Below are 12,593 nucleotides of genomic sequence, written 5' to 3'. Positions count from 1 at the left end.
GCGATTCCTCCCGATCCGATGCCCTCCAGGGCAGGACGTGGCCCTCTCAATGCTAGTGCCTCCAGGCGACGGCGAATCAAACACCACTTTGTCGGGGGCCCTTGTTCGGCCGGGGTAGATATTGCGCGTATGGGCGGGAGCAAGTAATCTTATGAACGGCCTGCAGATGCGGCTATCGGAGAGACTGAAACCAACCGCGTAGGGCGTGGGCTGGTGATTCGGCGAGGGTAGTCGAGGGGGTTTGGCGGGGAGGCGGGAAGTGAGACAGCCCTTGTGGCCCGAGTAGTATCGCGCGATAGAACAGACGACGCGTGAGGCGGGGGGTTCGGCGGGGAGGCGGGAAGATAACGCGGGTTCGCGCAGACCGTTATATATTCTCATGGTTAACTAACATAATAAACTTATATTCATACTGAATATATATATATATATATAGACACCCATGTAGATACAGATGAAGATATATATATATATATATTTATTTATACACATAGATATACATACTTATACTATACTTTCAATGAATGAGATGGGGGAATCGTTTTTGTGTGACACATTGAGAGAATTAGACACATAAAGGTACGGGTTAACCGGCAAGCACAAACGTAAGGAAGAACATGGGGCGCGTTTGTTTGGTCGGATCCACGGATCTCGATCCAATGGATTCGTTGAGCTGACTGTTTGTTTGGTCGGATCACTTGATCTCGATCCACTGAACCCGACCCTGCTAGCGAGGCGGATTCGAACGGGATCCAATATGGCGGCCCGCGCCTCAGCCAATCACAGATTGTTCTTTGTTATGAACCATCCCGTGATAGGTCACAGCGAAACGTTAACCGTTGAAAGTGAGTTTGCGTTTGTTTGGTCGGATCAGGATCACATGATCGCGATCCGACGGATTCGTCCCAAACAAACGCGCCAATAAGCACTCACCCTCTCGTCTGCCGGCTCCGCAACGCAGTACAGCATCGGCAGCTGGTCGGTCTCAGCAAGATGGCCGACGCGCGATCGGAAGTCCTTGTGGTCGGCAACGCAGCTGAAAAATCACGCAAAGCACGCGCGGTCACGCGACGAAAGACAACCGACAATCTCCAACTCGCGCGCATTGAATTTTTTCTCTCGGCCGATAAAACGGGTGCGTCGTGCAAACGCATGTTCGCACGCGATCTCGAAAGGCCATTGCTGTTCCGTTTCGGTGTGTTTTTAAGCTCTAATAATGAAACAGACGTTTTTTTGTAATATTTTCCCTTAATGTTGTTTAGCACTGTTTTGTACTGTGTCCCTCAAAAATTTTGTTATTTTAACAGCTCAATACTATTGCATTTATCAGATTTGTTCTCCATGAAAAAGACTGTCTTCAATACATATTTGAATTTGAATTACATGCAATAAAGCTTTAGTAATAATAATAATAATAATAATAATAATAATAATAATAATAATAATAAGCATAGACGCTTTCAGAAACTTAGTTTCGCTAACAGGTTTTGTCTGGTAAAGCTCCTTGCTCGCCTACTTCCTGGCTAGCTCCTGCTACACGAATGAGGTTACCGAACTCACGCCGGCTAGACGAACCCATTTCTACAGCTGGCCTCGACGTCGGATGCAAATCGGGATAAAGTGTCTACCGCATCATACACATCAGTGACCACGGTATAGGACCGGAAACAACAGTCCTTTCAATTTATCGAGTCTTTTGATTCGTCGAATGTGCTACACACTCGAAAGTTTCTACTGCACAGACACATGAGTGATGACGGCGGGACTCGAACTCCAGTCCTTTCGACTCAAAAGTCGAGTGTTCTACAGGGGCGAATCCAGAGGGTTTGGGTGACCAGTTTGCATAGTTCTAGTCACAGCTAGGGGGGTCCGGGGGCATGCCCCCCCTGGAATTTTAAAAAAATTAGGCTATATTTGGTGCACTCTGGTGAATTTTGAGGGTCAATTCTGAAGATACCCAGACTGTGACCGGTTTCTGGAAACCGGTGCAAACCGGCCTAAATCCGCGCCTGTGCTACGTCGCAAACACGCCATCGCCACGCCGCGATGTGCATGAGAGCGCGACAGCACTTTAGCTGGGTTTACACTACCGACTTTATGTTGGTGAACTGGCGAATTGGACCAACTTTCCAACTATACAACCGACAATCGACAGTGTAAACGCGAAAGCCACGCGAGCAACCGATCGATAGCAACTAGTTGGGAGATTAGAACTCATTCTATTTTCGCCAACTCGGTGTTGCCGAATTGCGAAATTGGTTCGACTCGCCAATTCGCCAACATAAATCAATAGTGTAAACTAATTAAGTAGTGTAGCTAATTATGTGATTAGTTAAATATGTACTTAAGTCGCTTCGTGAAACAGATTTTTGAGTATGATTAACTAATCATAATTACGGGAAGATAATTATGATTAGTGATTTAATCATACTTAAGTTAAGTACGCTTCGTGAAACCGGCCCCAGTAAAGTAAACCCAGCCTTACTTTGACGCCAGCTTGAAGAGGTAACCTTTGCCCTCCGTCGTCCAGACGATGATCCGGTCCGTAGCGAGAAACTCACCGCCGGCCCAGCGTTCGTTGACGGGGCAACCCATCGCGCTGAGCAGCGAGAAGTCACCTGCATCGTACACCTGTAACGAGCCGATAACGAGCCGATAATTAGCTGATAATTAATTAAACAAATAACGTGATTGACGAAGACGACGAGAACTATGAAGAATGAATGACGAAGAGACGAGACCCAATCGCGGACAAAAAAAGTCGCCTGCGTCGTACACATGAAACGAATGCAAATAACATCAAATACAATAAAATAGAATAAATATATATATCTAATAAAATAGCCAATAACATCAAATATATTAAAATATACTAAAATATAATAAGACGAGACCCTAGTGATGACAAAAGGAAATGGAACGACGTCATTGGCGATGAATAAGAAAACACAAGAGCATTTGATAGCGTGAAAGATCGGTTAAAGTAACCATTACCTTTACGTTTAATCTCGGAAGCACGCGAAATTCAATGTCACGTGCTACACTCGCGTACTCTACCAACATAAACAACGATACTCCAAATACGGGTAAATGAACATACTAAGATAACGCCCCATTCTTGTAGCTCTCACAATCACAATCTACTGTAAACTAAATTGCACTTTATACCTGAAAGTACTTGGAACAGACGACTAATGCTGTTCGTTGATTGTACTGGCAACAGACTAGCGAGACGGCATTCAAGCATCGGATCTGTTTTGATTCGTCTTCATACATGGGATCCGACGACTACAGCAGAAGAGAAGACGTAAAAAATATCACTCGGGCATTTAGGTTAGAAAAAACTAGGTCACATGCTGTACCTAAAAATCGTAATTTAGCTCCTACATGGTGCATACCAAACATGACAATTTTTTGTTGAATTCAGTGTTTCCCCTGGCCAAAAAGGTCTGTGAGGTGGTAAATGTTTTTTTGTGATGTGTTTGCGCATTTCAAGGTCCTAGCAAAGCGAGCAGTGCAGGTGCTGGGCAAGCTAAAGCGTCCGAGGGCATATTCCCCTGGGAAACTTTTGAAAAAATGGTGCAATTTGGTGCATTCTGAGCTATTCTGAACACAGTGTAATTTGTATGAGACTCTTGAATCTCTTTTTCAAGTTGTCAAAGGTTTCGTCAACGAAGCAGTGTTTTGAACAAATTTCTGTGTGGCGGCTGAGAATGTCAATGCAGGGGAAACACTGGAATTGACCTTCCCGTTGAAATTGAAGTGCCTGTTACGATGACCCATACTCAATACGTTTTACTTGCATAGTTCAGATGGATGAACATCATCCAAAGCTACCATATTATTAAAACGTGCATTACTTGTGTTTGTCGTCGTATTTTTAACGTACATGCACAGTACAGAGAGGAAAACCTACCTTACTTTCTTGACCAGTAAGTGTCCAAACTTTCGCTGTTCCAGAATTAGATAAGGCTACCACAACGTCATCTGTTAATACACATCCAGGGTGCAAAATTAACGAGAGTCCGGAGTCAAATACTCTCTGATTTACTGTCGGACTCCCTGATTTGACATATGCAGGAGACCGTGTGACTCCCTGAAAATTCTGCTATACTAACTAGTTCGTTCCGTTGGACTCCCTTGTTCAAAAGTTAATTTCTACCCCTGACATCCGAAAAGTGTGTCACTCCTTCAGAGGACAATAACGTCAACAGGACAGGACAAAAGATCATTAACCCATTCCGAGTACTATATAGTAACTGACCTCTCTTCTCCTAGAAATGTTAAAAAATTTCAGTGAGCACTGTGAAAACTCTATTGTCATAATTGCTGTCTCTCTAAAACCCATGTACACACACAAGCACGCACGCACTCATACATGCACACATGCACCCATGTACTCGTGCACGGATGCACGCACGCACTCATGCATGCACACACGCACCCATGTACTCATGCACGGATGCACGCACGCACTCATACATGCACACACGCACCCATGTACTCGTGCACGCACGCACTCATACATGCACACACGCACCCATGTACTCGTGCACGCACGCACTCATACATGCACACACGCACCCATGTACTCGTGCACGGATGCACGCACACACTCATACATGCACACACGCACCCATGTACTCGTGCACGCACGCACTCATACATGCACACACGCACCCATGTACTCGTGCACGCACGCACTCATACATGCACACACGCACCCATGTACTCGTGCACGGATGCACGCACAAGAGATCGCACGCACGTCATACATGAAACCACGCACCCGCATGCCCTGACTCGTGCACGGATGCGACGCAACGTGCACTCATACATGCCACACACGCGCACCCATGTACTCTGCAGTGCACGCACGCACTCATACATGCACACACGCACCCATGTACTCGTGCACGGCACGTCACTTCATAACATGAACACTGAACGCCCCATGTACTCGTGCAGACGGACTGGATGCACGTCACACACTCATACATGCACACACCACCCATGACGATGTGCACGATGCCACGATCACGCACTCACACATGCACTCACGAACAACAGCAACGCCAACGCTCGGCCACGCACGCGACTCTACATGCACACAACGCACTCCATGACCATGCACGGATGACCACACCCATACATGCGCAGCGGTACGCACGATGTGAGAACTGAGATCCAGTCACCAGCAGCACCAGCAACGAACGCACGCACGCACAGCAACAAGGCATGCAACGCACAGACACAGCACACTCAGCCATCCACGCGTACCCACCCTGCTGCGGCAGGCGGTGGCAGGAATCGTGAGGCACTGATGCCAGTCACACACGCACAGCTACGCACCGCACGCACGCGCATGCACCACCAAGGCAGAACTCAGATATGAGCGTACGCCACCCTGCTGCGGCGCGTTAGGGCCAGGAGCGTGAGGCCTGATCGAGCTGCACGAGGATCGGCCACTACGACAGCAAAAGGACGCAGAGCGCACACCGAGCACGGCACGCACGCACAACACGCACGCACGCACGCACGCAACGCACCACGCACGCACAACATACGCACGCAACGGCACGCACGGCACACACACACACACAGGCCATCCACGCGTACCCACCCTGCCTGCGCAGCGGGTGCAGGATCGTGAGGGCACTGATCCAGTCGGGAGCGACCTTTGACGACAGTGAGAAGATGAGGTGAGGCTCATCGGTCGTAGACGTGTATCTCCGGGTAGAATCCGTGCGTGAACAAGCGCGGTGGTCGCGCGTGATGCTCATAAGTAGACGAGCAATGTGCACGTGCACGCTGGAGGACTTCGTCTGCTCGAGGCAGCGGCCATCAGCGAGTCCCACAGACACATATCTCACTGTGCGGGGAAGGAGCGAGAGAGAGAGAGAACGGTGAGAGAGAGAGCGCGGCAAAAGAAGTGTGAGAGAGAGAGAGAGAGAGAGAGAGAGAGAGAGAGAGAGAGAGAGAGAGAACGGTGAGAGTGAGAGCGCGCAGAAGAAGTGAGAGAGAGAGAGAGAGAGAGAGAGATGTAGTCGTTGTCATCACGCGAATAAGCGTCGGAGCGAGCGAGATGGAAGAATTCGACAGATAATCAAGATAATCGATGCCTAATATTTACATTTACAGTCAAAAAACTTGTGTATATACATTCATATATATATATATATATCGGTCATTCAATGGAAATGGATAGGTGATCATTGTACATGTGCTTTGACTCCTATAACTGCCAGTCAGGGAGAATAGCGAAATGCTAAGTGTCTTTTACAAACAAGTGGATATATTCTATACAGGTGGCCGCTAATACCCGTATGACTGTCTTTTAGTCTTTTAGTTTTACATTATGCATTAATCATGTATGCCCACGTACTCTTAAATATTAACTGAAGACAATGGCCTGTAATTTGTATCTGCTGTCATGCAATAGAGTGCCTACATATGTGAGGCAGGGTAATATCTACTGCTCCAGCATACAGACTACATCTCACACACTCTTCATGATTACGCTCTGAAAACTTTCCTGCATTGAAACATCTTTCCTGGCATCAAACATCGTGAACTCTGTCCACCAAACTCGACATATTGCGAAAACTGCCCGACACCACTCAACTTGTACGCTCCTGCTACACGACACACGTCGCGCGGTATTCTTGTTCAGCTGTTGCTGGACTTTCTAGCTCTTTACCGCGACATCAGTGGAGCTAATGAGAAGGTGCTGGTCTGGAGCGAGGAACGCCTGAGCGAGGCAAGTGACCGAGCGGTGTGTCCGAACAGTATCGCCCTCGGAGTGCGAGCTGCAACCAAAATATGTGAGCCGCAGGCTCAGTTCACGAAACAGCACGACACTTGTGAGGAACGGCGCGTAAAAAATCTCCTTCGTTACATTCGACGATCAGCATACGGTGTTTACATTCCGCAAAATCAAAAACAATCCAATTCCGCTTAACGACGTAACAAAATTTACAGAGGCATCAGACAAAAGGGGAACTAGTGCGGCAAAACGTGGCATCGCGCGCGGACTCGCATTGTCCTTGAAATGTCCAGATGCATATCTGACTGTCGTTGCTTCCTGTGACGATCACGGTCCCGTCCTGCGCAGCGGTCAATGAGAAGCGAGGTTATGCAATGCGTGGGAGCCTTAGCGACCCCACAGCACCAGCGCACGACCAGGCTGCTAACATTTTACTGCAAATTGTGCAACAGCGAGTTAGTTTAGGACCCGTGGAAGAAAGCCCATGTGGTGCATCGGGGCTTACTGGTAGATGTAACTGTAAAAGTCTAATGAGAATAGTTTTGTAATGATTACGAGGAAACTTTAATGCATTGTATTATTGGTAAATCAATTAATTATAGCGGTATTATTCTATATTATCAGGGTTCAAAGTTAACGGGCAGCAGCGGCAGTTTTGCTGTCTACGAGCCGGGTTAGTTCGCGCTGCCTACAAGGGCAGTTCGCTGCCTACAAGGGTAGTTTGGTGCCTACAAGGGTTAGTCATTGCCTACAAGGGTTAGTTCGGTGCCTACAAGGGTCAGTTTGCTGGCCTACAAGGGTTAGTTTCGCTGCCTACAGGGTAGTTCGTTAGGGTTACGGTTAGGATCGGTTAGGATAGGTACGGGTAGGGTTAGGAGTAGGCGTAAGCGACTCCCTAGACTGCGTTTACTGTTAGTGAGTAGGCGAGGTACGTCCGGCATATTAATAGGTACCAGTGTGACGTCCAGGTATAGCGACCGTAACCCAAGTAAGTTCCGGCAGTAACCGTGGCGGGCACATTAGATGATAGACGGTCCTCAGCTCAGTAACTTATCTGTTAGGCCTAGTCAATGCCACAGTCCCCGTTATCACTGCCGACGGGCCTGTAGCAATTGCGCGAAGGCCTATAGACTGACTAACCAGCAACCCTGTCATTACGAGCTTGAGGACCGTTGGCTTGGGAATGCAAACTATGTACTGTAACTGTATGTACTTGTACTGTATGTAGACCTAGTTAGCTCCATTTTAATAGTAATTTACGGCGACTTGCTGGCTCGTATGACGCTAGAGACAACAATAAATACGCGTTCCTCGCCAAAAAAACAGTGCTATGGGCGCGTTCTGACAATATTACCGATAGTCTGTTGCAATTTCAATCGAAGTAGGCAACTTATTAAGACTATATTGGATCACACAACAAACTGATATGAAATTCACCCAAAAAAAACCTGTCCATCGTTTCGGCGAACTTACGTACGTTCACCTGAGAGTGTGTCGGTCGGATGAAAAGCGTCATCGAGGTCAACCAAATTCGCTTAGCGTTCTAACTGTGTTCGCGGAAATTGATCGACAGCCCGATGACGTAACGATGACTTTTTCCGTCCCAATAACGCTCGTTTTTTTCGCTTCACTTCCCGCGGGCAAAAGTCGGATAGATTCACATGACTCAGCGTTTACTTCTAGTTCTAACTCGACACCATCGCATGCTATCAGAGTACATTGCCATGCAGGTACGTGTTTGTCTTATACTTAAATGTTTCAATATGGAGAGGTACGCTACTACGCTATATATATTCGCAGAAATCGTTCAACTACGTTTAGTTTCGCATATACGTTTCTCAGCCATGTAAACATTACTACTGGCGTTACCGCGTGCAGTTATGATCAGCATCCTGCTCTCTCTGCTCTCTATCTCTATCTCACTCTCTCTACTCTCTTCTCTCTCTCTCTCTCTCTCTCTCATCTCTCACTCTCTTCGTCTCCTCTTCTTTCTTCTTTGCTCAGAAAATATTAGAATTTCTAGCATGGTACCCTGATATACATATATATACCTCTCGATTAGGCTGCATGCTGTACCACACACACCGTTTCGCAATGCCCTACTATAAAAGACGGCGTGATTTGTTAATTGCCCACTGCAGTCGGCCTCGCCACAACACAGCGCGCATCGCAACATAAAAAATTCAACGCGGACAACGGGCCCCAGGACCGCCCAACCAAGGGAATAAGCAAGCATGCACATATATTGGTAGCTCTAGACTTAGCCGGCCTTACAGAACTGCGCTGCATGGTACAGTTAATGTAAGCGGTTCTAGATACTAGCAGCAATATATTTGGCTGGCTGCTGTGGCCGAGCGTGCAGTTGCTTGCATGCGGGAGGGAGGAGATCCCTTGCACGATGGACGTCGATAAGATCAATGATGATACATATCCGATCCGCCGCTAATGCTGCCAACTGCTCCGTTAAAGCCGACTTCTACATCCAATGAATCGTAGTGCGTGTATACATGCCATACGCAGCGGATGTTCGATAAAACATTACGGCTTCGATCAGCGCGCTATTATGATTATCTTCAGGCAGATCGCGGGTTTGCTGGCTGCTGCTCAACGTGTTAGAGTAGTGCGGCTGAGAGGGCATCGGTCCCCCGTGTAACTGGCCGGAACGTACCCTAGCTGGTACTATATATAATATGTCCGGACTCATACTTCGCCCTACTCGCATTAACGGCGTCTAGGGAGTCGCCTAGCCTACTCCTAACGGCCTAACACCCTAGACGCCTAATCTAACCATATCAAAATAGTTACCAGGGTACGTTCCGGCAGCTACCTGGGGACATAGACCCTATGAGCAGTAGTTGCGTATAGTAGCGCCGGACGAGAGAGCGGAAGGCGCGTCCTGTGTTGACCTGTCTGACGGAGGATACGGCCCAGCTGCGCGGGGCGAAGATTGTTATTATATACAGCGCGTGTATATGGCAAGCGAATAGTGACGAGATTAGAGTGAGTGAGTGGGTGAGCGAGAAGGGAGGAGAGGAAAGGGTAGAGAGAGAGATGAGAGGAAAGAGAGAGACGAAGAGAGAGAGAGAGAGAGAGATGATCGAGAGAGAGCTGAGAGAGAGAGAGCAGATGTAAGAGAGAGAGAGAGAGAGAGGAGAGAAGGGCTGGTAGAGAGAGAGAGAGAGAGCAGAGAGACTGAGAGAGAGAAGAGAGAGAGAGAGAGAGAGAGAGCGAGAGAGACGAGAGAGAGAGAGCGAGAGAGCAGAGAGAGAGAGAGAGAGAGAAGAGAGAGAGAGAGGAGACTGGAGAGAGAGGGAGAGAGTGAGAGAGAGAGGAGAGAGAGAGAGCGAGAGAGGAGAGAAGAGAGACGGAGACGAGTAGAGAGGAGAGAAAGGCAGAGAGAACGTGAAGCGCAAGGGCCCTACATTTGCAGCAGCTTGTGGTTACGCCATACAGCGCGCGGCCTCCGCTCTGCTGTTACTACTCCTCCCCTACACACACACGCACCCACCGCCCGTGGCACAGCACCGACGCTGCACGTGGCTCCCGTGCGTGAGTCTCCTTCCAGTACTGCTAGATCCGCAGACGATCGTCAGACGACCTCAGCTTCCCGCGTCTGTACGGACGAGCGAAGACGGGAGGGATCGAGCCCCGGAAACAGCTATTAACGTTTCATACAACGTACACAGATGCCCTGCCGTGGTGGTGGTTGCTACGCCACGATGATGCGCTACCAGTGACGGACGGACGTATCGACCTGCTGACTGACTGACCGTGACCGCACAGCAGCAGCGGCGGCGCGGCGGCGGCGGCGGCGGCGATGCCGGGAAATATGTCAGGGACGCTGGCGGAATCTGGCGGGAGATGGCAGCTGGTGTCGAGCGACTGCTTGGACGAAATTACGGCCTGCGAGCATTAGGTGAGGTGATAGATAGATAGATAGATAGATAGATAGGTAGATAGATAGAATAGATAGATAAGATAGATAGATAGATAGAATAGAATAGATAGATAGATAGAATACGATAAATAATAGATTAGAGAAGAGAGCTGAGAGAGGAGAGAGAGAGAGAGGCGCGAAGAGAGAGAGAAGAGAGAGAGAAGGAGGGGTAAATATAGAGATAGAGATATATGATGGAGGAGGAGAGATGAAGAGGGAGTAGGGAATGCATGGGATAGGGAAACGAGATAGAGATAGAGTCGAGGTTGAGATTGGGTGAGAGAGAATGAGAGATTAGAGAGGGAGAGAAGAGAGACAGAGAGAGAGAGAGAGAGAGAGAGAGAGAGAGAGAGAGAGAGAGAGAGAGAGAGAGAGAGAGAGAGAGAGAGCAGAGAGAGAGAGAGAGAGAGAGAGAGAAGAGAGAAGCGAGAGAGATAGAGTATAGTGGGCCAATCACGGATCACCGACCAGGTCGACATCTGTCAGAAACACGCATACAAAATTTTGCAACGCGTGAAGCCATTTCGCAGTGTGCGGCATACTTAGCATTACGACGGGTAGGTGTGTGTCTGTGTGTGGGGGCGGGGCGGGCGGTGCTATAGAATATCGTTACGTCTATTAACGAGTGTAGTTGTTACCGGCTAGATAGCCTACGGTGTTTTTGTGCCGGTGGCACTTTGCCCAGTCAACCGAGTAGTTGCCTATTGGCACCCGCGTAAAGCAATACCCAAGTCGATAGGGTTTGTCTATATTCAGGCCGGTACAGGAGATAATTTGCATATCACTTCCAGCTGTGAAGAAGATGGTGAAGGAGGAGGAAGGGGAGAAAGAAGAAGGTGGTGAGAAGGAGGAGGGGAGAAGCTGGTGGAGAAGGAGGAAGGGGAGAAGGGAGAAGGTGGTGGAGAAAGAGGAGGGGAGAAGCTGGTGGAGAAGGAGGAGGGGAGAAGGGAGAAGGTGGTGGAGGAGGGGGAGAAGCTAGTGGAGAAGGAGGGGAAAGCTGGTGGAGAAGGAGGAAGGGGAGAAGGGAAAAGGTGGTGGAGAAGGAGGAAGGGAGAAGCTGGTGGAGAAGGAGGAGGGGGAGAAGCTGGTGAGAATGAAGAAGGGAAGAAGGAGAAGCTGTGGAGAAGGAGGAGGTGGTGGAGAAGGTGGTGGTGAAGGTGGTGGAGAAGGGAGAAGGTGGTGCAGGCAGAAGGGCAGGTCCCTGCCTGGACTGCCCTTCTGCCTGGCACCACCTTTCCCTTCTCCACCACCTTCACCACCACCTTCTCCCACTCCTCCTTCTCCACCAGCTTCTCCCCTCCCCCTTCTCCACCACCTTCTCCCTTCTCCCCTCCTCCTTCTCCACCAGCTTCTCCCTCCTTCTCCACCGCGATTACATCTGATTGGTTATAACACAAACCACGTGACAAAATATGCAAATTATCTCCTGTACCGGCCGCGAAATTTTTTTTCCCACGAGAGTTCCGGACCCCAGCCAATCAGCGCACTCCATTTCACTCGACTTCCTCGAAGCAACAATGTAAAATTTATACACCCTAACCCTAAACCTAACCCGAACTTAACCTAACACTAACTATAATCCAACCAGGTTCGTCTTATATAGACACCATATATTTACTAAACACTATCTGTGGTGGGTCCGGAACTCTCGTGGGAAAAAAAATTTCGCGGCCGGTACAGGAGATAATTTGCATATTTTGTCACGTGGTTTGTGTTATAACCAATCGGATGTAATCGCGGTGGAGAAGGGGAGAAGCTGGTGGAGAAGGAGGAGGGGAGAAGGGAGAAGGTGGTGGAGAAGGAGGAAGGGGAGAAGGGAGAAGGTGGTGGAGAAGGAGGAAGGGAGAAGCTGGGGGAGAAGGAGGAGGGGGAGAAGCTGGCGGGGGAGGA

The 12,593-nt window shown here is 48.8% G+C and overlaps 2 protein-coding genes across 2 annotated transcripts in view; one reads left to right on the top strand and one right to left on the bottom strand.

Annotated features, from left to right (window-relative positions):
- LOC106821480 (WD repeat-containing protein 7-like) overlaps positions 1–5,783 on the bottom strand; it is a 31,695-nt gene extending 25,912 nt beyond the window's left edge. The window contains exons 1-5 of the mRNA XM_014826306.1: positions 5,624–5,783; positions 3,917–3,987; positions 3,169–3,288; positions 2,486–2,631; positions 930–1,036 (exon numbers count right to left, since the gene is read on the bottom strand). Coding sequence (XP_014681792.1) covers positions 930–1,036; positions 2,486–2,631; positions 3,169–3,288; positions 3,917–3,987; positions 5,624–5,783 — 604 coding nt within the window. The remainder of the gene's footprint in view (positions 1–929; positions 1,037–2,485; positions 2,632–3,168; positions 3,289–3,916; positions 3,988–5,623) is intronic.
- A 4,472-nt stretch (positions 5,784–10,255) lies between these two features.
- Positions 10,256–12,593, top strand: part of LOC106821479 — a 13,452-nt gene continuing 11,114 nt past the window's right edge. Inside the window, exon 1 of the mRNA XM_014826304.1 lies at positions 10,256–10,682. Within this exon, the coding sequence (XP_014681790.1) occupies positions 10,628–10,682 (55 nt within the window). The 5' untranslated portion in view covers positions 10,256–10,627. The remainder of the gene's footprint in view (positions 10,683–12,593) is intronic.

This window comes from Priapulus caudatus, unplaced genomic scaffold (genome assembly GCF_000485595.1).
Source record: "Priapulus caudatus unplaced genomic scaffold, Priapulus_caudatus-5.0.1 Scaffold75, whole genome shotgun sequence".
Lineage (NCBI taxonomy): Eukaryota > Metazoa > Priapulida > Priapulimorpha > Priapulimorphida > Priapulidae > Priapulus > Priapulus caudatus.
This window is presented reverse-complemented; position numbering and strand designations above follow the sequence as displayed.